This window comes from Gymnogyps californianus, chromosome 16 (genome assembly GCF_018139145.2).
Source record: "Gymnogyps californianus isolate 813 chromosome 16, ASM1813914v2, whole genome shotgun sequence".
Lineage (NCBI taxonomy): Eukaryota > Metazoa > Chordata > Aves > Accipitriformes > Cathartidae > Gymnogyps > Gymnogyps californianus.
The window spans coordinates 4,274,870-4,299,384 of record NC_059486.1 but is presented as its reverse complement, the minus strand read 5'-3'; the positions used below and the strand labels follow the sequence as shown (position 1 = coordinate 4,299,384).

The following is a 24,515-nucleotide window of genomic DNA, read 5'->3' as shown; positions in this document are numbered from 1 at the left end:
CTCGCCCTGCAGCTTGTCTGGGCGCTGGAGCCACCGCCTGCCCCTCCCGGTTCCCCTGCGCTCGGGGCTCGGTTCCGCCGTGCGGAGGGGCCGGGGCTCCCCGCGCTCCGGCCGGGCGAGGCGGCGGTCCGCAACCGGGCAGGCCGGGCCGCGGCGCCGTCGCCATGGAGACGGGCCCGCCCCGGCCGGCTCCGCGCGCGGCCCGCACCGGAAGCCGCTACCGCTTCCGGGGTCGCAGGCGGCGCCATGGCGGCCGACACGCAGGTGAGTGCGGGACGGGCCCGCGGCGCGGCGGTCGCGGCCCGGTGACGGCGGCGGGGAGGGGGGGGTTCGCCCGGGGCCGCGCCTGCTCCCGCTCCGCTGCGCTCCCTCGGCCCGTCTGCGAGGCCCGGCCCGGCGCCCGCGGCCGGACGGGGACGTGGCAGCCGGTCCGGGCGCGTCCCGGGGCGGGAAGGCCGCGCCGGCGCTGCCCGCTGGAGCCGCCCGCAGGGAGGCCGCACCGACGCCGTGCCCCGGCCCGCGGGGCAAGGGAAGCGGCGCCCCGCTGCCGGCCTCTTTCCAGGGCGAAGGCGGCCGGGGAGCCCGGGCTCAGCCGCCGCTTCCTGAGCGGCTGCCGGGGGCGGCTGCGGCCCGGAGAGAAGCGAGGGACGGCGGCTGCCGGCTGCCGCGCTGGCAGGGTCCCACCCGTTCCCGAAGTGAGTTCCCGATAAACGACTGGCACAAGCTGCGTCCCTCCCGGCTGCGTCTCGTGTGCGGCTGCCGGCCCTGCGCCAGGCTCGGCGGGCCAGCGGCGCTCCCCCCTGCCCGCAGCGCCTCAGCGGGGGCTGCGGCCGCCCCCGCCGTGTCCGCGGCTGCAGAAAGGGAGAGCCCGAGCGTTGTCCCCGCTCCGAGTTGCTGAGCGGGGCCTGCCGGGGTGTAACCGCTCCTGGGGGCCCGGGCTGCCTGGGATCGCCTGTTACGCCCCGATGGGCTTTTTTCTCCAGCTTGATGCGTTAGGTTGGGCTGTTCCCAAGGCAAATCCCAGCCTTCTCAGGATCAGGTCCTTACTAGTGCAAATACTGCGTTTGTTCTCTGTTTGTTTGCAGCAGCGTTGCTTGCGTTCTAGCTTTGTAACGCGTGTACATATAGATCCTAAGAAAAAGAAAAAGCAAATGGGTGAAGCCTGTCCCAGCAGCTCTTCCGTGGAGACTGGGGAGTCATAGTTTGTGCTGTTTGTGTAAGTCACTAAGCTGCTTTGGAAGTCCTGCAGTATTATAAATAATTTATATTTTTAATTTCTAGACTGTTGGGATTATTTTAATGTGTTTTTCATGTCTGTACATCTCCCTGCTTGTGATTAAGCACCATGAGTAAGTGCAGCTTGGTTTGAGTTTGCATATGATGAACTCATGTAATTGAAAGGTCTGAAAGAAGATGAGCTCTTTAATGGCGGCTTGTTCTGTCAGTTCAGGTGGTAACGACTTGGTCGTCCTCCGCAGGTTGACCTGTACCTTAGCGTTCAGAGGCGCAGCCCCACTTTCAGCCAGTTTTTAAGGAGAGCTCAGGGTGTGAGATGGTCACAGGGTTGGGGAGGTGTGGACAGCCTCTCTAAATCCCAGGTAGCCACTGCGCGGGATTACCCTTCCTGCCTGTCAGCAAAAAAGCTTCACTGAAAGCAGCTCTTGAGAAGGATGGAGGTAATTGCCATTTCTCAGTTGCCAGGTTTGCTGTGCTTAGAAAAAGACTTGTTGTGGCAAAACTGGTGGAGCTTTGCCTGAAGAGGGAAGGAACAGTTTTGATAAAGGCATGTTTATTTGCTGCCTTTCCTAAAGATGATGATGATGATGAAGATATAAAGTTGCTCAGTTTAAGAGATTAATTTTAAAAGCCTTTCCTGGAGAGCTGTGTTTTGGTTTATGTAAATGCAGAAAACCTGTGAGCGTAGACCTGGCTGAGCCCTGTTCAGCCCACACCAAGTCTTTTATCTTGCATATCTTGCAAAACTTGGATGTTCATGGAAATGGTTTCAGTAGTTCAAGGAGCAGACTGCTGAGAACTTAAACTTCTTTCTAGTCTTTCCAGACAGTGTATCTCACTGTCTTGATACCATTTGAGAACTGAAACAAACTATTTACAGGAGTGAAACTCAGTGAGTGGTCTCAGTCCCTTCCCGCTGGCAGATCCAGGCACACAGTAGCGCAGGCATGAAAAAACCCACTCGGTTGTGTGATGTGATTTTTCATTTTGCTTGGGTAACCTTGGGCGCTACTGATAGCGCACGGAAGGAGTTTGATAGCGAGGCGCAACCTTTTGTAATCTGGCGAGTCCAGTTTACAAAATCCCTGCGACGTGCGTGTTAATTCTGGAAAAGAGTAAATGCGAGCAGTTTGTTCTTTTGCTGGGCCTGAGTACAGAATTTCACAACTATTGAGAGCCTGAAACCACGGATCAGTTTTTCAGGACGGGCAGTTACAATCAGCCCTGCGTCACCTGCAGTTGGAAGTCCCACTTCAGGGGCATGTGGGCTTTAGGAGATAACATACACTGAAAAGCACCTTTGCATCCCTGAAGTGCATTTTGTTGTTTTTGCTTTTAAAGGTCCTGTAGTGTAGGCTATTGATCTTACCTCTTACTCTGTCTTACTTTTAGAGGGGTCAGTGTATCTTACAGAGCGTGAGTGCCACGACAGGGACACAGGTTAACGAACAGAAAGCAGTCATCCTTCAGCCGAAGGGGGAGGTTTCTGAGTTTCATCGTGTATGATGTACAGTGACCCTTTCCCCAGCAGATAAGACCGTGGATGCTCACATTTGGTCACTAAGAGGTTGTGTGGCAACAGATGACACGTTTTGCTTGCCCTGGTTTTGTGTTCTGTGTCTTAATATCGAAGGCAGTCTGATGTTTTTTCCTCTGTGTGTGGTTTTAGATTTCTGATACACTGAAGCGGTTTGCGGTGAAAGTAACTACAGCCAGTGTGAAGGAACGGAGAGAGATCCTCAGTGAGCTGGGAAAATGCATTTCTGGGAAAGGTAAAAGATTTAGGGCACTGTTCTGGTTACCAGGGTGCAGAAGAATGTTAAAATATTTTGTTTCAAAGGCTGTGTGAACCTTGAGGGGTAGTTTTTTGAGGGAGGGGGCTGGCAGCATTTGCAGTCTGTGCTTTCTCACCACGTTAATTCTAAGCATGGGTTTTGTAGGTAGCACAGAACTCCTGTTACTAGCATGTGTGCTTTTCCCAGTTAGTAGTTGTGGCATCATGTGTGTTAGTTTTTCATTAGTGTATCAGTTGCCTGTTCCTCTTCTGACTCTTAGCCTGTTTTTTTTAAGGATTCATGGAGTATTTATATACGCACACACACACACATATATATATGTATATAGAGAGAGGGAGAGTATGGAAGATTTCAGATAGTCTTACTAAAACAGTTGAAGCAAATTTTTAAAAATCTTTTTTATTTCTCTCATTTTCTGAAGATAACTGTGGAATAGCATGTGTTCCAATTTTGCCATTATTTTTAAAAAATGTATAAAAAGAGAGAACTTTTACTATGATCCTTGCAAGCGATTTCATAGATGTGAGCAGTTCACTGATTTCAGTTGTAAAGTGAATCACGTTTGTGTTAAAGATTAAGAGCTCATTGATTTATGAAGAAATATTTTGAAATACATTCTGTTACAGATCTTCCAGAGGGTGCAGTGAAAGGCCTTTGCAAACTCTTCTGCCTTACTCTGCATCGATACCGGTGAGTAAATTGATGTGGAAAGGCTGTATTATTTAATCTATCAGTTTTTATGTATTTATTAGTTAAACTGGTATGGAGCGTCTGGAAATGTTAGCATGCAGTGTCACATAGATGCGTATGACACTGAAAGATGCCATCTAGTAATTAGGCTCTCAAGTTAGGTTTGATGTTAAAAAGTTTTACAACACTTACCTTGTGTTTCGCCTTTAATTTTGAAATTAAAACTTTCATCCTGTGGTTCAGTTTGCAAGAATGAATGCCCGTGTCCTTGTGAAGCAAGACTAAGGTGTCTTTTAGATGTCTTTTAGACACTTCAGATTGGATTAAATCGTGGCCTGTTGTAGAGAAGCTGTTCAGAACCTATGTTTTCTTCTGCAACCTGCCGGAGAGCCTTGACATAACTTCTGTCAGTTGAGGAAGGGAATGGAGCTTTCTGCCAGAAACTTCTCCACTTCTTGGAACAGCAAGGAGAAAATAATAATTAGCTCAACTGCTGAAATGAGAAAGCAGCATCCTTTGTGTGATGCAAGTGTAGTAATATGTGTAATGTTGGCAGGATTTATAACGTTCATGGAGATGTATTTTTCATTCTAGCGATGCAGCATCCCGCAGAGCCCTGCAGCTGGCGCTTCAGCAGCTCGCAGAATCCCAGCCAGATGCAACAGCAAAAAACCTTCTGCAGTCACTTCAGTCTTCAGGGATCGGCGGCAAGGCTGGAGTTCCCAGGTGCTGGATGAGTTGCTTTGTGTGGAGGCAGTTCTGACTTGCTGGTAGTTGCTTTTGTGTTCAGAATGATTCTGCTGCTGCTTGCCAGAGGTGTTAAAAACATTTAGAGACAAAGCTGTTAATGACCATTCAAACGTTCCGCTCTTAGCTCTTTCATGTCTTCTGGGAAAGCAGAAGGACTATCGTAGTATTACTGCTGGTGGATTGGGTCTGGGTTATGGTTTTGCCTTTGTTAACCATAACCACATTTTGTGCCTATGTTGCCTTCAAGTCTGGAGAGATGAGGAACAAACTCTTTTATCAAGAAACAGTCTCCAAAATTATTAGGAAGGGGATTTCCTCGCCCATCTGGCATTCAGCTGTGGAATTCAAGACCTTATTATGGACAGGGAGATAATGAAATTTTAAGCTGAGCTGAGAAACATGTGGCTCTTCTATTGTGGTAGCTTCTGGAAACGCTAGTGGTTCCAAAAGGTGACTTAGGGTATTGTTCAGCTGATACAGGCCACAGAGTGCTGTCCTGCAATGCCTCCATCGCTGAATACAAGTGTAGCTTTTAGAAAAATAGCTGATCTTGGTTTAAAGGCTTGCAGTGACAGGATATTTACCCTTCAGTCACAGTGGTTGGCCTTGTGCGCAAGGACACTTTCTACGTTTTTTCACTTTGAGGTAGAGATCAGAATGGGGTGAGGATCCTCAGGGAGCTGCGAGGTGGGATCCGTTACCTGAAGTGGAGGGAGGAGGTGAGAGTTGGCAGGAACCACAACTGAGTAGTGTGCCAGGAGGGAATGTAAGCTGAGAAATGATTTGGCAATCTAAGGCTAGGAAACTCTGACAGTAAAGATGAGCAGCAGACAAGAAATCTTGAGTCACTTTTTGGGCACTCTCAGTTGGCAAAGTATTTAACTCTCATTTCTGTAATGCCACTGGGAAGATCCAAAAATGGTTGGTCTTCTGCTAAGCCTTTTCATTCCCAGCAGGCAAGATTTAGCCTCGTTTGTGCCACTCAGAAGTGCTAAGTGTTAAACAGGAGCTGGAACACATAGCTTATGAGGAGTAATTATTTCCTTTAAATGCTAAGACTTTAGCTGTATTTTTCTGTGACAAAATTGCCGCGCTTATAAGGTGGTGTTCTGACTTGGGCAAAAATGAGTCTGTTATGGACTAGTAGGTGTAAGTTACATACTGGGAGCTGTACATTTACCTCCTTCTCCCATTTGTACAACAGTAAGAGCAGTGGATCTGCAGCTCTGCTGGCACTCTCCTGGACATGCCTGCTTGTTCGCACAGTCTTTCCAACACCTGACAAGAGACAGGGAGAAACATGGAAAAAACTGGTAGGTTCTTTTTGGTTTGCAGAAATACCCCTTCGGAGATAAGGACTTAAATATTTCTAATGTCTTTTAAGTTCCTGAAACATTGCAAGTAATTCTGAATGTAACTGATAATGTCATGTTAAAATCCAGGTTTACATGACAATATTTTTGCTTTCTGGTGAATTTTGATCTCTCCTATTCCGCTGGAGAAAGCAGGAGGTGTATAAAGCATGAGTGGGGCAGTCTTGCACCTGCACAGAGTTGCTCTGCATACTATGGTGTATACCAGTGTTTCTAGACTAGGTGTGCTAGTGGTGCCTCCAAGGTGCAGTCTGCAGCATGGCATGAATTCCTTGTGCCTCCCTTGAAGTAGTTGCATGTGATATTCTGTCCTATAGTGTCAAGTAGCTTTTTGCTTTCTTTTCACCTACTTTAACAATCTCAACCTGCAACCATGCTCATAGCACCTTGGAATATAGTTGGAACACGTTTTAAGAAGAGATGTAATCTGATATAAATTGCTGTTTTCAAAGTCAGAGTTTCCAAAACTGTTATGTATCGTTCTGCAAAGTGGCGCGTGTGATAAGAAAGCGGTGGCAGCTTGTTGGAAGAACTTAGACGACCTAAGGACTTTTTTCCTGAGTAGATTCAGCTAGTCAATGGCATCTGACATGTCTTCTTTGATATGAGCTCTCTGAGAAGCAGGTGCATGAGGTTTTCTCGGCTGTTTCTCTTGGCAGTTGGAGGTTCAGTGTTTGCTCCTTTTGGAAGTCCTGGGAGGTTCTCATAAGCAGGCGGTGGATGGGGCTGTGAAGAAATTGAACAGGCTGTGGAAAGAGGTGATGTATACTTTACATGACCATATTCAGTAGCTGTTCTAGGTTCTGTTGTGTTAATGTGCCTTGCTCTTTTTCTCTTCAGAACCAAGATCTGGTGGATGAGTACCTATCCGTCATTCTTGGTCTTGAACCAAACCAGAGTTACGCTGCAATGCTGGGACTTGTGGTACAGTTCTGCACAGCCCAGAAAGAGATTGATATTATTAAACGATACAAGGTAAATCTGTCGTACTGCTTTTTTTTGGGTAATAAGTAGTGTCACTTCTCATCACGGAGAAGGGCACTGAACAGATGTCTCAGTGAGGCTGGTACTTTGTATCTGCCCCTGGTTTCATTATCTGTCAATTCAGTAGTCATGCACTTCTGACTAAAACAGCTGGGATAGATTTATAGAGGAGGTGCCAGATACGTGGCTTTTTGTTGTGGCCCGTGCATTTATGTAGATGGCCAACACTGCAGCTTTCTGCCTTCTCCCCTGTTGTAGGAATGGAAGGCAGCATTTAGCTCTCAGTGTGTTTTGAGTGTTGGGCTGAAGGGTAAAACAGACAGCACTGATCTCTGCTTGACTCTCTTATGTGAGAATGGAAGCAAAGCTTCTGCTTAGTGGGTAGGGCTGCCTTCCAGAGGAGAATGAGGTGGGGTGTCAAGCCTGGCTTCCTGATGGTGTGCGGGGAGCTGTGTGTAGGTTGCAGTTTGGCTGTAATTTGGTGTTTCTGCTTGTTCAGAGTGCTCTTCTGGATTTCTACTTGAAGACCATCCTTATGAGCAAGACAAAGCCTCAGAAGCACGTGCTGGTGAGACATACTGTTACAGAGCTGTTTGTGCTTTTGTCCTATGTGCAACATCCGCTGCTGTGCTGAGCGCTTTGTTCCCTTTGCAGGACAGCTGTTCCCCGCTTCTTCGGTACATGTCTCATGCTGAATTCAAGGACTTAGTTTTGCCAACTCTGCAGAAATCCCTGCTGCGGAGTCCTGAGAACGTAATTGAAAGTGAGTCTGTCATCTCTCTGCGTTGCTCTGTCAAAGAGCATGAATAGTTGTTCCTTAGAGGTCTGGAGTTGTGGGGGAAGCATGCCTCTCTGGACTATGCTTTTGGTCCTGTGAGTGCAGGCGACAAGACTGTCTGGCATCTAAGGGTTAGATGTGGAGAAGCAACATTTGTGGTGTGATCCCAAGTGTCTGGGTATGTGATAGCTACTGTTTGCACCGAGGACAGAATTTCACAGCTGAGTGCTAAGAATAATCCTGAATTAATCTGTTCATTGGGCATCCATTTCAGTGTTTTTTTTTCTTCCTACTCCTTACTGACCCTGTCTGTTCTTGATGTGAACTGTGGGGAAGGCTGTATTAAAATGCTAAAACAGTTACTTAACAAAAGGTAACATGCCATTATCTCTTCTGTCTTCAGCAATCTCTTGCTTGCTTGTATCTGTGAACCTGGATCTCAGCCAGTATGCTCTAGACATTGTGAAAGGACTGGCCAGTAAGTACTCTAGCTTATGGAGGGAATGATGCATTCAGAATAAAGCTTTCTTCAACTTTCTGGCTGCACCTATAACAGCTTGATTACTGGTGAAGCGATTGTTTTATGTGGGAGGGAAGATGTTGCTTGGAACTGGAATGGTTCACGTGACGGTTCCAGAAGCTGAGTCAAGCCACATGTAAAGATATGTCCTTGTCTTGCTGATTTTATGCAGTTTGTCATAAGGAGCTCTTAGCTTGTGCATTATTTTCTAGGCCATCTGAAATCCAACAGTGTGCAGCTGATGGATGAAGCAGTTGTGGCATTAAAGAACTTGGCTCGACAGTGTAGTGATCCTTCGGCTGTGGAGTCGCTGGGCAGACACCTGTTTGCCATCTTAGGGGGTAAGTAAATTGTAGGATAAGCAGTGGAGATTCATAAAGGTTTGCCAGCTTTAAGGAGTTTTGTGTATTGTATTTTCTGTTGTCTTTAGCTGCCTGTATGGTAGGAGTGGCTCAACCTGGATCAGGGATAATGGGGCAAGCTTTTGTATTTTAGAGAAGATTCTTGATGTAGCACACAGCTGTTGTCTGTCTGTAAGTCAACCGTCACCTATTTGTTTCTTGTTGGCAGGCTCAGAAGGGAAGCTGACAGTTGTTGCTCAGAAGATGAGTGTCCTTTCAGGTGAGGATCCTAGAAGAAAGCTGCTTCTCTGGTGGAAGAAATTCAGCAGAAGGCTGAATGAAAGGGATCTGTACTTAAGCCTTTAGGATTCCCTGCCTGTCATTCCAAATTGGCTGTAGTTGATGTCGTAGAGGGTGCTGGATACCACGTGCCAGTTTTGAGTTTCTATTCAAAGGAAATAATTGGCTGGTAGGCTAAAATGTTTTATGCAAGGAAGAAGATGACTGTATCCTGAGTGAAAATGAAGACAGAGGTCCTGCAGGGTTGGTACATGGTGGATGTGACATCCAGATGTAGTGACAAGGAAAAGAGATATCTGTGCAAGGATTGAAACGTGAAGGGTCATTCTTGATGTTTTCAGATTTTGCATCAAGTGCTGGTACTTTGGGAACTAATGAGAGAATTCTGTCCTTTCAGGGATTGGTAGCCTTAGTCACCATGTGGTTTCTGGATCCTCTAGCCAAGCTCTGACTGGAACCGTGGCTGAGCTTTTCATCCCTTTCCTGCAACAAGAAGGTGAGACCTCTTGCTTTTTTCTGGGTTTGCTAAGCTGCTTTTGTCTTGAGTAGGATTTTCATATGGCCTGTTATTCAGGATAAATCCGGATTCTCGCCTCTTGTGTTATAAAATCCATTACCCTGTTTTGATGAGCAACCCCATGGAGACAGTGCTGTGTCTGTTCGAAGCACATGCATCCTTTTCCTGCCTCCTCCTGATGTTGTTACCCACTTTATGTTTTATATTCCTGTGTTTTATGCAGTTGCTGTACTGACATGAGCTCTGTGTTACTTCCTAGTCCATGAAGGCACGTTGGTTCATGCAGTCTCTGTCCTGGCTCTTTGGTGTGTTCGGTTCACCACAGAAGTTCCTAAGAAGCTGGTAGAATGGCTAAAGAAAGCCTTCAGCCTTAAAACCTCTACTTCAGCTGTGAGACACGCCTACCTGCAGTGCATGCTAGCCTCTTTCAAAGGTAAAACTGTGCAGCTATTAATAACTCTCTTGACTGTGTGGCTTAAGAGAAGAGTAATCAACTTTTGTACTTCCTGATGTAAGTAGATAGCTGTGTGGATTAAGAAGGATTTTGTAAGGTAATATCTGTTCACTGACCTCCTTCGTATTTCTCCTAAAACTCTCTTTTGCCTTCAAGTTTATAAAGATGGTTTGTCTCCTTGTATAACTAGCATCACTGCCCATCGTGCTGTCTTTCATGTACCCCCAAAGTAATTTTTGATTGCTTTATTTTTGTCTTACGCTTAAATTGCAAGGTTTCTAGCTCAGGGACCATACTTTTGTTTTATATAGCATCCAGCACACTGGGATCCTGGTCTGTGGCTTTCACTCTTGGAAGCTTTAAAAAAAATAATAATAATAAAAAAATTACTGTGTTTGAAATGAAGATGTTAAGAAATTCTAAACTTTTGGTGATCCTTCTGAGATTTGTGTCTGTTGGTCCTATCCCCTTTGACTTCAGCATTTCATCCACGGGTCAATAGGTGATCAGTCTGATGCCTGTATGTGAGATCTCCCTTTCTTGTTGATGTCGTGTGAATCAAAAACATGGTATACATTTGCTTAAGAGATCAATAACTCAATGTATTGTATAGGTACAGTGGATTGCCATCACTTTCTCAATATGGATATGAGTGAAATTGTAATTCAACATTTTTCTATTGTAGCTACCAGGAATTTCTGGGCTATCATAGGGCTGAAAAAAACACTCTAAAAACTACTTGGATATCACAGGATGGCGGTCCTTTCAGAGACATCAGTATGGCAAACCCGAAGTTGATTATGCTTGCTACGGGCGAGGGAGATTACTTGTGTGTGATGTGTGCAGCTATTCAGGGGATCAAGGCTCAAGATACTTACATTCTAAAATAATTTACTCACCACTGGAACAATGACTACCATTGCTTTGACCCACCCAATGAAGCATCCAACTGGGACATAAAGAAAGTAGAGATTCTAACTCTTATGAATTTATGGTTAAAGCAGTACCTGCGAATACTTCACGTAGAAAATCACAAGGTCTTTTGTTTCCTTTTTCAGTATTGTGTGTGAGATGTTGCTTCTGGAAATACCAGGAACACCTAGCTCAGTTTCTGTGGAAGTGAGGGTCCTAGATCGGTGGGATTCCTTGACTTGTGAATGTTTGAAGTGGAACAGATCGTCGTGGCTTGCCAGGAATTTACTTTCCCTCTCTTAGGGAAACATAATCTTTGAAGTCAGACTTCCTGTGATTTGAACCAATTCCTTTAATGTAACTGAATTAGCATTTTCTTTTGCATCCCGTGAACAGAAACTCGTATTGAGATGGGACTGTTCTATCTGCGAGGAAAGGACTAAAGTGGTTATCATCTAGCTTTTCGTAGTTAAAGTTTAATGATAGTAGTGATTGGCAAATGCTCTGGGAGATTCAGAGTCTTCCCAGTATGTGTCTGGTTCCTTTCCTTGTCTCGTGACAACAGAAGAACCATTGATACCCTTGTGGTGTAAAGTGTGAAGGACCATGCTGTTTCGTAACTTGTCTCTTTCTGTCTCCTCAGGCGACACATTATTACAGGGAATGGACTTGCTGCCAATGCTGATCCAGACAGTAGAAAAAGCAGCGTCTCAAAGTACTCAGGTTCCCATGGTAACTGAAGGAGTTGCTGCAGCTTTGTTGATCTGCAGGATGTCTGTAATTGAGGGACAAACTGGTAAGGTCACAAAACTTCTAGTAGAATCCAATATAAACAGGTTCTGAGGGTTAACACTTTTTCTTGACGATGTGTATGAGATCCTATTCCTTAATCTGTGTATTGTTTCTGCATAGAGAATCATTCCCCTTTTGTAAACCAGGGAAAGATTTATTCCTGTCTCTCTCAGTTATGTCAGTGAAGAATTCTTGCTCTTCTGTGGCTTTGCAAATTCCAGGTTCCATTCACTTAGGGCAATATTCCTCTTTGTTCTGACAGAAGATGTTCACCCAGACCTTACATCCTAGGACTTGACTGATGCATTAAAAGTCTTACTTACTTGTTGTTTGGGTAGTATTTTTACAAACCATCTTTGGAAAGCATATGAGGACTGGAATTCTGTCTTCCGTTAGAGGATGTTACAAAAACTGTCTGAGTTCATACATCTGCCAGGATATAAAATCCAGGTGTGTTCTGTCTATCGAAAGCAACACACCACTTTCCTCCTTTCCTTCATTTTTAGGAAGACTTGCCCTGTGCAGGATTAAGGTAATCTCTTACATTTCACAAGTGTAAGTCAGAGAAATATATTTTTGTCAGCAGGTGTTTTTTGGGCATGCTTATAGTTCTGAATGAGAGAGATGAGAGACTTTACAACTGAAGACAAATAAAGCTAGAAGTAACTTGAGTGATTTCAGGAGACAGAATTCTACTGTATTTTATGTATGCTGGTGAGTTCTGACTTATTTTGAAACATCCTTGATAGACATCTATTCTTTTCCTGTCAGAGTCTAAGCTGAGTGGTTTCTGGCAGCTGATTCTGGATGAGAAAAAACAAATTTTTACATCTGAGAAGTTCTTGCAGTCTGCGTCAGAGGAAGGTAAATTGTCAGTTATTGTGTATCCAGTTGCTGTTTATTACTTAATAGTTCTAAGAGCTAATGTTGCTGTTAGCCCTGTTCTGTGATCCTTGGAGGATCCAGTTTCGGATTAAAGTGAACAGCGTACTCTTTCAGAAGTACATCTAGACTAGTTGTAGTCTAAGCTTGACAATTAATTAATTTATTTCTTAATGAACCTGAGTTACCAAACATTTATAATTCCAAATTTGTATATTCTGTAAAAGTCTTTCCAGTACAAAATGCATCTGTGTGGTGTCCCAGTTTGTAAGTAAATAGTTACAGCCAATGTGAGGGATGTGGAGAAGCCTAAAATTAAGAATAAGATGGGAAAAAGTAAAATAAGGCTGGAGAAGAAAACATGTAGGTGAAAATCTTAAGATATGTGGGGGAAGAGTAGTAACGTATAGGAAATCAATTGGGTTATAAATTAGTGTCTCTGTGCTCTGTTTTGGTCTCTTGTGTTTAAAGATTAATTAAAAAAAAAAATTAATGGAATGTGCCCAACCGAAAACATTACTGACTACATTTTAAACAAAGTTTTGAAAGTTCATGAATTGTTTCTCTGAAATGAATTAATTTATCTTTTGTACAAAGCTTTGAAGAGGTAAAGTTTTCTAAATGGGAAATAACGTAATTTCTCCTTTGCTTCCTGCAGTCCCTGTTTCCTGAACACAATGTGTATATCCATTCATTTTGCCTCCCGAGTCTGCAAATATCCTGAAACAGCATGATTTGGAAAACTTTATATTGCTCCCTTAGGAAGTTAGATCCAAAAACTAATGCTGAGAGTAAACATTGTCATGATTTGTTATTGGTTATTTAAGCAAAACCATCCAGCTGACATGCTTAACATCCCCAAACTATCTGATGCCTTGAATGTCGAAAGTCCCCTGTACCATACTTAATACGGGTTATAACCCACCACATGTTTCAGGGCTTTCTGCTCCTGCTTTTATGATATGGTTGAACATTGATATAGAGACCAAAGGGCCTAGTGACAGCTGAAGCTCAGAAGATGGTATGAGGTAAAATACCAAGGCTGCTATTCAAATAGCATTGTGCACTTGTGTATGAATTCAGCATACGTTTTATTGTCACTGAAGACGTTTTGGCAGGGCTCAGGAATTCAGTATGGATGCAGTGAGCATGGTGTTTATCATTTGGTTTGCTCTGTTGACTTAGACAAAATTAGGTCACACACAGTGGTCAGGAAAATTCTGCTGGGATCCAGCTAACATTTCTATGAAATGGCTCTGTTTCCAGTCTTGGCAGATCTGAGTTGGATTTGTCTCTAGGCTTCACTGAGAAGATTATGTGGAGGCTCAGTTTGGGTAGCTATTTTAATGTGTCCTGCTTGCTGTTTGTTTGTTTTCAGGTAAAAAAATCTGTTTCTTATGAAGTCTCATGCTATTTTAAATATTTGTCTTTTCCCACAGCAATGTGTACAGTACTGCAGCTGACAGAGCGCCTTCTCTTGGATCATGCACAACGGCTGCCTGAAAGCAAAGTTCAGTACGTAAAGTGCGCTTGCTGCCACCGATCTGTGTCTGATCCCTGAATGTTAATGCGGGGAGTGGAGAGGGTGGGCTTGGGACTTTGTACAAAATGTTGAATTCTTTGTGCTTTTGTGTCCAGTTGGTTTGCAGAGCTGCCTCCCTTGCTAAACCTGTTTATTTCTCCGTTTTCAGGCAGTATCACCGTGCCCTTGTTGCAGTACTGCTGAGTCGGACCTGGCATGTTCGAAGACAGGCCCATCAGACAGTTAAGAAGCTCTTGTCCTCTCTGGGAGGGTACAAACTGGCCTATGGGCTTTTGGAGGAGCTGAAAGCGGTTCTCAGTTCTCATAAGGTGAGTAGTCAAGAAGCTTAGTCTCTGCTTAGACAGTTGTTTGTATGCTGCCAATCACCTCCCTACCCTAGATTCGCTGTTAGTATTGACATACAGCGTTATACGAAGATGATTCAGTTCCAGATGATCTCCAAGAATGCCAGTTGTTACTAGATTACTGCATAGTACTGTATCAGTGTCTGTGGTGTGCTGAGTCTTCCCTGTATACACAGAAGATACATTATTCAAAATTATTTGGGGAGGAAGCTGCAGTTTTGCATGTCCTTCTATTATTTTAATCCAAATTTAATACCTGCTGGAAGACCAAGTGCTTCGTTCCTTTCTTGGTATCCTAGTTCTTTGGCCCTGGCTTATAGCTCAGGCTGCCTGTTTAAAACAAATGTAGTATAAATACTTCAGTAGCATCTATTAAATAAAAAGAAAATAAAAAAAGGAAACAATGAGTGCTGTATTATTGGACATGCTGCTAAGCCAGCACCATGTCAAGTTGTACAATAGATTAAGTTGCATTAATTAGGTACCAAGCCTGGGACTTTGTAAATAGCCTTCCCATGTCACAGATACAGCCTGAATAAAGTCTTTTTGAAAAGATACTGGGTAAAATTAGACTGCAGAAGTTGAGCATACTGTTCCCAGCCAGCTGGTTCAACCTTTTCCGAAGTCCTCTTTGCCAAAAATGATTGTTTTAGTTTTATTTTACCCCGGCTTGCCAAATCTAGTACAGTCCTCCATTCTTAGTCTTTCTGTCACTGTCATCTCTGTGCTTCGGTTCCACTGTTATCCTTTATCCCTTCTTTCCTTTGAAAACTTCAAGTTGTTGGTACTGACAGAGGGAGCTGATTGTTTGTATTCAGTATGGTGTTACTGTGGGGAAGTGTGCTCAGGGCTCAAGAAGGCTTGGTGTGATGTGTTAATGACAAGTTGTCCGCTCAGGTTCTGCCTCATGAGGTCCTGGTGATGGAGTCGGGAGAGCTGTCAGAGCTAGGAAAGACATACATTCCTCCTCGTGTCCTTCATGAGGCACTCTGTGTCATCTCAAGTGTGGCAGGGCTTGATGTGGATTCCTTTGAGCCAGAAAAGCTGGCACTGGAGATGCTGCTGGTGAGCCATCATCCATCTGTAGGTAAGTGAAGGGGTAAGACCACTTTCACGGCCAATGTATGCGTTTTTTATCTTACCTTTTTGTTTTATTGTATTAGCAGTCTGCTTCATATTTATTTTGTTCATTTATTCTTCTTGCTAGTGGCAGTGCAGCCGGGTCTTTGGCCTGCTCTCCTCATCAAGATGAAGATAGATCCCAAAGACTTCATTACCAAACACCTGAATGACATATTACCCAGGATCACTGCCTACACTCCGGAGAACCAGGTGATAAACTTCTGCTTTCCTTGTGTTAGTTTTGGGAGATACTTTGGAACAGGAGAGTTTTCTGGAGGAGTTAAGTACTAACTGGTCTATAAGGAAGGAGATCTGTCTAAAAGGTGGGGAAAGGCAGGTTCAAAGAGAACGTCTCTGGTGAAAAGGAGCTGGGATTTAAGGGGGAAAGAACGTGTACCAGCAACCGAGCAGAATTTTAGATAAGATTCAAGTACCCACTGAACAAGGAATTAGGAATTATAACATAACGTGGGCTGCCTCAACAGGGCATACTTTTTTGAGACAATTTCACGGAATACTGATAATGTTGTTTCCCTTTGTTTTCTTGATAGTCATCTATGAATGCAGTGGGATCTCTCTCTCTGCTTTCACCTGGTAGAGTGCTCCCACAGCTCATCAGCACTATCTCAGCATCAATGGAGAATCCAGCTCTGTGCCAGGTTACTCGAGAGGAATTTGCCATCATGAAGACACCAGAGGGAGAACTGTATGACAAATCTATAATACAGAGGTAAGACTTTATAATTTCTTTTCTCTGTGCACCTGGGGATTGATCGCTGCTGGTGTCTAGCCAGTGGGTGAGTGGGTTTGTCAGATGCTCTTCCTGGACAGGAGTTCCTGGATTTGTGTGCCTGGATATTAGTCCAGAGCAGGGCTGATTCTTTTCTCTACTTTTCCTTCTCAGTGCTCAACAGGATAGTATGAAAAAGGCTAACATGAAGAGAGAGAACAAAGCTTATTCCTTCAAGGAACAAATCATTGAGCTGGAGCTGAAGGAGGTGAGTTGATGGGAACAGGAAAGCCAGGCTGGTCAGTACCTTCACTACTATCTCATCTGTTTTGTTGCATGGCTTCTGGCATATGTGTGTACGCTGTTGGGAAAGATTCTCTGAACTTCTTTGAATACTGAAGTGTTGTCTTTTATATCTGTATGTATCAGTTTCTTTTCTCTTATATCTGTATTTCTATCAATTTATTTGGTATTCTGCTTGTTTGTGAGTGTGTTTACTAGTTGGTAATCTCTGTTTTTTCTCTTCATCTCTTGTTCAATATATCTCGTGTACCTTTTTCAGTAAGGGTTGTTAAATGGGTGCTTCCATCTTGTTGACAGCCAGCAGTTCTGTTCAGTCTGGCCAGAGCAACGGGTGTAGGTGGGGGGAAGAATTTGGTGAAAGAAAGGGAACGTACCAGGTCGACTGGAGCATTCTTTTATTAAAGGTTGACTTCTGTTTGCTCTGGGGAGGATGACATGCCCATCCCTGTAGAAAGAGGTGGACAGCTCTTTTTAATGATATCAAATAATTTGTGACCAATTTAAACGTGGGAGAAACTGATGTTATGCTGCTAATGGGTCACTAAAGTGTTGTTAACCTGCTGATTTCCATTTTGTGTCTTCACTTAAGAGTGATATGCTTTGAAGAATATTTTGATACTGTTTTAGAAGTAAATTGCAAAAAACCCCAATGTGTCCAACTTTCTTCTCTACCTAATTGAGGGGATGATGTTAGTAGCTCCTGGTTAATAATGTCCATGGCGCTCTGCTGCAGGAAATAAAGAAGAAGAAAGGAATAAAGGATGAGGTGCAACTAACTAGCAAGCAGAAGGAGCTGATGCATGCACAGCTGGAAAGGGAGTCTCAGATAAGAAAACGTCTGAAGGAGGTAAGTTTTGATGGTCTTTTTTGCCAGCTCTGCAGCTACCATGACCCAAGTCATTTTTATAAAAAGGAAAATGGAACAGCATAGAGAATATTTGGCAATAACCTATTTGTTTCTTTCATTAGAAATTTGATTTAACAACTTGATTTTTCCCCGATGGAGTTTTTAATGGTAACCTTTTGAATTGTTTCTCTTACAGCTTGATAATGAGCTGGAAACAGCTCTAGGACTCCTGGACACTGTTATAAAGAGAAAGCCTCCTGGTCTAACTCAGTACATCCCTGGTCTCATCGGTTCCTTCTTGCCACTTTTTCGATCGCCTTTGGCTGCTCCAAGGATTAAGGAACCTTTTCTTTCCTTAGCTTCCTGTGTCATGCCTGCTCGACTGAAAACCTTTGGTTAGTATTTGCAGTTGCTATTTAAGGGCAAGGTGCATTATTTTTATGGCAGGGCGGTGAAAATTCTTGCTTTTACAAGCTGTGGATCATGACCATGTACCACAGAAAGCCAAGAGAAAAAACCACCCTGGAACAGTGCTTAGGGAGATGACTGCGACGTCCCAGAGATCCTACTGCTGGAGAGGACTGGGTCCAAAGACAAGGAGTTGTCTAGTCATTGTGACCACCTCTCAGTAGCAGTTGGTCACAACAGGACTGTCTCCCCTGCACAGAGTTTGGAGGATGCGAGTGTAACTCACACATGTATCTGTTGTAAAGAAAGCTGTCCTGTATAAGCCTCGGGGCTGTGCTTCCTTCTCTGTGCCTCTTTTGCAGCCTGGGCTCTTGCCCAGAGCTTTGTTATAATTCTTGGGTCTGTGTTCTGGGGAATTTTTCTCTCAAGGAATGTCTGATTTTAGTCCTCTCACGGAGTCTTTATTCTTTCATACCAGGTATTTTAGTAAGCCATGTGACCTTGCGCCTGATGAAACCAGAATGTGAATTAGATGAATCCTGGTGTCAAGAAGAGTTGCCTACTGCTCTGAACAGAGTTGTTAGCTTGCTGCATGCCCATACCGTTCCTAGCCGAACGGGCAAGGGAGAGCCAGGTAAAAAGTATTGTAGATCCCTCTGACCCTCCCTGTGCCCTGCAATAACTCTGTGAGCTGTTTTAGTTTTGATGTTTATATAATGTTTTATAGGTGAGACTTCACTTTTTTTTTTTTTTTTTAAATCGGGTAAGTCTTCATAGATATGAAAAACCTTAAGGTTTTTTTTGCAGTGGTAGTAGTAGAAATGATGTTACAAGTACAGTAAGTGTAGAAATGAAATAACAGTATTTTTTCTTAAAATGGTTCATACAGAAGTAATAGTAGTGAAATTAAGGCTCATCTTTGCCAAGGACAGTTCCTACCTTTCAACACCACTTAGCATAAGTGATTCAGTGAGACTAAGTAGAAAGACAAAATAATTGCTTGTTATCTGTGATCTCAGCAGTGGAGTGTCTGTGGCCTCTGCTTGTTTGCTATGTAGTGCTGCAGTTCATGAATATTTTATTCTGGCACAGTTGTAGAAGCAGTTCTTTCCCGCTCTGTAACACGAAGGCGAGCACCAGTGTTTTTACAGTGCAAGAATATGATCTGGGTTAAAATGAACCTTTTTTTCTTGAATCTTTTTGTTTTCTTTTTTCTTTCTTCCCCCCCCCCCGGGTTAGTTTTAATCTAGATCACTTCCAGAATCTGCTTCACAATGGGGCGCACAAGTACTTGTACCACTACTTTGAAGACAGTAGCACAGAAGAGGGAGGGTAGGTCTGCTTCCTTTGGAGGCAGGGATGGCTTAGGCTGTCTTAAAGCATCTGGTGTACTGTAGTGATAGAGGTGGTTCATCCAGGCTTTGGAGTTGTTCACCATCTAGCTCAATCAAAAGCTGCTGTGGAAGATAGTTTATAATTTTTTAAAGGAAATGCAGGATTCCGTTTGGTCCCTTACCCCAGTAGTTCAGTTCTCCTCTTACTGTTCTGTTGCCAGTCAGATCTGCCGTTGTGTGAGTGTGGCACACGTAATCTTCAAGCTGAGTAGTAACAATTGACCATGTTGAGCACCACTTCAGTGCCGAACATCTCAGTGATAAGTCAGTGTCTCCACTATGCAATTTATTTCCATAGTGGTGCAAGTTCATTAACATTTGAATCCATTTTCAGGCTTATTTCCAGAAAGTAGTGGAAGTATTTCAATCCTTCAAGATTTCCTACGGTGCTTAATTAAATCACTGTCTGATTTCCCCCCCCCCCCCACTTCTACAAGAGAGAGGAAGTAGGCTTCATAGCACTTTGTTGGACAAGTCATGTTATATTCCCAAATGATTTTTCCTCATTTTCAAAGTTCTTTGGAGTGTAGTCTTGCAATATTATTTAGTAGAGGTTAGTTTCTTAGGTTACCATGAGATCTAAGAGAGACATACCTCTTTATAATGTGGATGATAAAATTTATCATTCACTGCTGAAATGCCAAGATACATTTTATAATCTTTTTCGCATTGGTCAATACCAGCTACTGTGTTATTAGAACATTTATCTTCTCAGATAAAGCTTTCTTCCTCCTGCTGCATCTAGAGGGGACATCTAGTTGCTTAAGCCTAAAAATATCTGGCCAATAATTAAAAAAAAAGAAAAAGGGGGGAAAAAAAAGCAGAAAAGCAAACAGATACTGAGCAAACAGAGAGAAAAAATCCCACATCAGAAATGGAGGAGGTTTCACCTAAGCTATTAATGTTAAATAATTAGGAGCTCACAGTGTGTTTGGTATTTAATATTTCTCCCTTGAACTACTTTTGCAGTTTCCATGCCCTACATAAGCTGACTAATGCTGCAGTATTGTATCTGCAGTGCTTTTTATCTGCATCTTAGAAATTTAAATTCTGGCGTTCTCTGACAGCACAGGTAGGATGTAGAAAGCAAACGTTTTCCGTAGACGTCTAATACTTGAATTTTAACTGGACTAACTGGAGGACTGGAAGGAGTATTTGTTATGGCCCATAGCCAAGCCCCTGTGAGAAGGAAGGAGCAAAATCTTTAACAACGGGAATCCAAAAGCTTTAATTTTTTCAAGGGGGGAGGGGAGTTGACACTTGCACCAGAACTAGAGGAACCTCATTCTCAAGAATCCAGCTGAAGACTGGAATGACAAGTTAGCTAGGTTGGTAGGAAGTGTTTAAAGGGAGTGTAGCTGGCAAACAGGCCCCTACTTTGGGACAAATGAACTTTAAAAGTGAATTAGTTAAATTGTATCAGATCCCTGTGTGGATCCTCCTGCTCAGAAGTAAAATTGACCATAATTTTTCTTTTAGTTTAATTCATTTTAGTTCTCGGAGTGTACACACAAACTTAATGCACTTTAAATAATAGATTTTATTTCAACTTTGGTTGTGTGATGGATTTGATTTTGTGTCCCGTCCCCCACTGCCCACCCTTCCAGGATAGACAAAACCTCAGTTTTGCCTGTCTGTCTACTTTAATCCATTGAATTGTTTCAGTTTCGTTTACAGTGAGTATTTTCGCACTGTTGAAGCATTGGAAGTAATTTGGAATCCTAATGTGACTTTAATTAAAGCCAGCTCATTGGTGTAGGAAGCAACAACAACGTTAGGTAGAATCATAGAATCACTTAGGTTCGAAAAGACCCTTAAGATCATCAAGTCCAACCGTTAACCGAACACTGAAATGCCAAATGTCACTGTTGGAGCCATACTGTTGCTGCCGTTAAGTGAAGTGGCAAAGTGGTAGAGGCTAAACAGGGGCCGGCTGCGTGCGCTGCTTTGAACAGGCTAAGCATTGTCTGTGTGGGTTAAGTCCAGATACCCATGAGACAGTGTCCTTTGGACCGGGTGTTTCTAGGGGCATAGAAATACTTAGGGTCTCTTAGCATGTTTGTAAAAGGCTGAAGCTGGCCATATCCATTATGAGCTACCAAGGCGTACATTTTACGCCAGTCAATATTATAAAACAAAGACATGAGCGGATCAGCTGTGCTCACAGGATTGTTTTTCCTTTTCGCAGGTGCTGCCCCATTATCAGCTCCAGCATTTTCCTTAGTCTTTCCTCTCCTGAAGACGGTTATGACTGAGACACCCCATGACAGCGAAGACAAGGAGGAGTTCCTGGTCAAGATTCTGCAGATCCTTACGGTCCATGCTCAGCTGAGATCATCAGCAAATGGCCAAGCTTTGCTGGTGGATGAGGTAAGTGAGAGCTGTGGGGATCAGATGACCTCCTTCAGCAGTTGTTCAGATGAGGCGTGGGGTAAAACAACTTGTCCAGTGTAAACTGGACAAAGCAGATTAATTCTCCAACTTAGAGTTAACAACGTAAGATTGTTTTCTGTCACAGGTTTTGGTTACCTGCCCAGCTCTAAGTTTTGATTGTGATTTTTGTAAGGAGTGTCATACACAGGCAAGGTGCTTTGGACTCACAAAACATAAGGCTTTTTCTCCTCCCTCCACCTTTTCTCCCCCCAACCTTTCAGAATGGCCCAGAGTTGCTGCCCCGGAGGGACATGCTGGTTCTGCTGACCCGGGTGATAGGTACGGGTTCTCCACGGTTACAGGTGAGTCCTTGGCTTCATAACCACAGTCAGGATTCTGCCTCAGTTTCATCACCATCTGAATGAGGGAAATACACCCCCACCTGGTTTAAGTCTCTGAGGCTGGTGGTTGATACACTACCAATTTTCTCCTGTGTTTATGGGATTCTTGGAATAAAATGTCTGCATCTTTTTCCTGTGGGTTTTATTGCACCAAACATATTCTTCAGTCTTCCACAGGTGACATTTTATTCCTTCTCTAGGGCCTTGCTCTGTCAAAGAAGTTTAGTAGTCGCTCCCCTGAGTGTTTGTTCTAAGGGATGAGATGGTAGAAAGGTCAATAATAAGAAAAAGGCAAACAGTTGGACTGAACTCGTCAGTTCTTGTTTTTGTCACTGTTCTTTGAGAATTTATTCTCCTGTGATAGCACTCAACCCCCACCCTGCGCTTGCTTTGACAGAAGTAGAAGGTGGTGGAATTTCTAATACTTCCTCATGGCATTTTAGGTTTTGGCTTCCAATGCACTGACCACCCTGTGCACAAGCAGCAGCGGGGAGGACGGCTGTGCCTATGCCGAACAGGAGGAGATCGATGTGTTGCTTCAGGCCCTGCAATCTCCATGCATGAATGTTCGAGATGCAGCTCTCAGGGTAGGTGGGAATCATGCAGGGTCACACTGAATTCCTTAATTTTTGAGGAGGTGAATCTTCTCTAACACTGATGAAGAGAGGCTTCAGCTGTGATGCCAGTCTTTGGGCAGTGTGTCTGCAGGCGGAGGCAGTAGCTACTGAACAATAATGCTCTAAGTAATGCTCTTTATGCTAGATTTATCTTGCAAAAAGGAGTACTCGGTCTATCCACACCTTTTTTTTGTTAAAACAGGTGTAATTATGACAACATAACACCTATTTACAATTGCATAGAGCTTAGTCTTAAAGAGAGAAGCTGTCAAAAAATTCCTATGTCTGTATTGGGCCCAGTGTTTTTGGAAAGCTTCAGGCTTAGTCACTTCTGAGAACATAAAAAAGAAAGGAAAAAACCCAAGGGTGCTTGGTTTTCTTTGCCATGAAACAAATTTCAGCTTAGCTCACTGAGCTGGCTTCTCTGTACTTAGAAGCAGAAAAGACTGTAGTCACCAGAGCACAACCTAGTGCCTAGTTGCCTCTCTGCAGCCTGCCTATGGAGCACTATTCTTCAGTTTCCCCATCTCACCTGTTAGCAACAGGAAATCTGCACGGGCGGTGTGCTGCACAAGCAAACATGAATTTTGACACTTCCAGCCACTGAGAGCTTGACTCGGCAAAGGTTTTAAGTGTTTTAAAGTATCTGTTTCTAAAATCAGATCCTTGCACTGATTCTCCTGTAAACTGATTCAGGGACTGATGGAGCTACAAATGGTTCTACCAACGCCAGACAGTGATGAAAAGAATGGACTGAATCTGTTGCGTCGCCTTTGGGTAGTAAAGTTTGATGTGGAAGATGAGATTCAGAAGTTGGCAGAGAGGTAAGAGTTCTTTCTGGCTGATTGGATTGTAAGGGGACCTCTGTTCTGCTCACCTCGTGGAGCTCCGCTGGCAGGGGCTTTGCCTCCCGCAGGTGGAGGGCAGGTTTAGGTCACCCTGATATTTGCATGTAGCAGTGGCTTCTCTTGCTGAAGGGTGATCCGTCACCTCTTTGTGTGCACTGCAGGTTGTGGGAGTCCATGGGTCTGGAGCTGCAGCCTGACCTCTGTTCTCTGCTGATCAAAGATGTCATCTACCATGAAGAGGCAGTGCGACAAGCAGGTGCTGAAGCTCTTTCCAGAGCTGTAGCTCAGTACCGAAACCAAGCGGCAGAGGTCATGAATAAACTTACAGAGATTTACCAGGAGAAGCTCTATGTAAGTACTCTTGTCCTAAGGCACGAGCTTGTGCTGTATTTTATATCTTTCATTAATCACTTTTCCTTTTGTCTGTCTTGAGGATATGCACGAAGCCTACTGTTGCTGTGTGTTTGCTTATCACAGACTCTAATGTCTTGGTCCTCGAGTTACCAGACAGTAATGGCACCATTGCACAGGTGGAAGATGTGCCTTAGGTGATACAGGAAGATTCTGGCAGAGCAGGGGCTGGAATCTAAGTTTTTTTGGGCCCAAGCTAGCGCTCTGCTTGTTTTTTACCATGTTCTTCTGCTAGTGGTGTCATACCTCTGTGCAGTATTTTAGAAATGGCATTGCAGGTATGGCTGACAGTATTCTCTGCGTGTATGTCCATGGAAAAGGCATTCTGATGAATTTTTTTTCTTCTTGCAGAGGCCACCTCCAGTTTTGGATGCTTTGGGACGAGTGATATCTGAATCACCGCCTGACCAGTGGGAAGCAAGGTACAGTCATCTTCAGATTGATCTCATCACTTCCTATGCATCCAAATGAGAGGTTCCAGATTTTTATTTAGAAGTTCAGGCAGTGGAGAAATAAGGAAGTGTTAAAGGAGCAAATATATGCAGTTGTATTCACTTGCTGGTTTCATGTTTCCTTCTGGTAGAGAATATTTGTGCCCCTCAAGCAGGCTGGGCAGGCCAAACTGAAATGCTCTCAGTTCCATCAAAATATTGGTGCTATCTTCTCTATGTCCTTCTGATAAGAACAGTCTTTCCTTCTCAGACTGTCTGATTTTTGTCTTATCTTACTGTATTCCCACCGCTGTGTGGGCAATTGATTGTTTCAAGAGCAGCAGTGCGAGCCTTAATGAACTGGACAAAATCCAGTTTGGGTAATTACTTTTTGTCTACTTGTATGCCCTATACAGGT

General features: G+C 43.8%; 1 protein-coding gene across 2 annotated transcripts in view; it reads left to right on the top strand.

Annotated features, from left to right (window-relative positions):
• Positions 1–246: 246 nt before the first annotated feature.
• GCN1 (GCN1 activator of EIF2AK4) overlaps positions 247–24,515 on the top strand; it is a 45,036-nt gene continuing 20,767 nt past the window's right edge. The window contains exons 1-31 of one of the 2 annotated variants that reach the window (XM_050906401.1): positions 247–264; positions 2,906–3,008; positions 3,659–3,722; positions 4,317–4,448; positions 5,677–5,785; positions 6,505–6,603; positions 6,686–6,820; positions 7,329–7,397; positions 7,484–7,592; positions 8,011–8,085; positions 8,340–8,468; positions 8,698–8,748; positions 9,166–9,264; positions 9,545–9,718; positions 11,295–11,447; positions 12,215–12,307; positions 13,765–13,840; positions 14,017–14,176; positions 15,110–15,299; positions 15,420–15,544; positions 15,886–16,064; positions 16,239–16,332; positions 17,101–17,214; positions 17,411–17,609; positions 18,101–18,256; positions 21,205–21,386; positions 21,671–21,751; positions 22,234–22,377; positions 23,104–23,231; positions 23,417–23,606; positions 24,018–24,088. In XM_050906401.1, the coding sequence (XP_050762358.1) occupies positions 247–264; positions 2,906–3,008; positions 3,659–3,722; positions 4,317–4,448; positions 5,677–5,785; positions 6,505–6,603; positions 6,686–6,820; positions 7,329–7,397; positions 7,484–7,592; positions 8,011–8,085; positions 8,340–8,468; positions 8,698–8,748; positions 9,166–9,264; positions 9,545–9,718; positions 11,295–11,447; positions 12,215–12,307; positions 13,765–13,840; positions 14,017–14,176; positions 15,110–15,299; positions 15,420–15,544; positions 15,886–16,064; positions 16,239–16,332; positions 17,101–17,214; positions 17,411–17,609; positions 18,101–18,256; positions 21,205–21,386; positions 21,671–21,751; positions 22,234–22,377; positions 23,104–23,231; positions 23,417–23,606; positions 24,018–24,088 (3,701 nt within the window). Of the gene's footprint in view, positions 265–2,905; positions 3,009–3,658; positions 3,723–4,316; positions 4,449–5,676; positions 5,786–6,504; positions 6,604–6,685; positions 6,821–7,328; positions 7,398–7,483; positions 7,593–8,010; positions 8,086–8,339; positions 8,469–8,697; positions 8,749–9,165; positions 9,265–9,544; positions 9,719–11,294; positions 11,448–12,214; positions 12,308–13,764; positions 13,841–14,016; positions 14,177–15,109; positions 15,300–15,419; positions 15,545–15,885; positions 16,065–16,238; positions 16,333–17,100; positions 17,215–17,410; positions 17,610–18,100; positions 18,257–21,204; positions 21,387–21,670; positions 21,752–22,233; positions 22,378–23,103; positions 23,232–23,416; positions 23,607–24,017; positions 24,089–24,515 lie in introns of those variants that run through there. The other variant, XM_050906402.1, reaches the window with a different exon arrangement.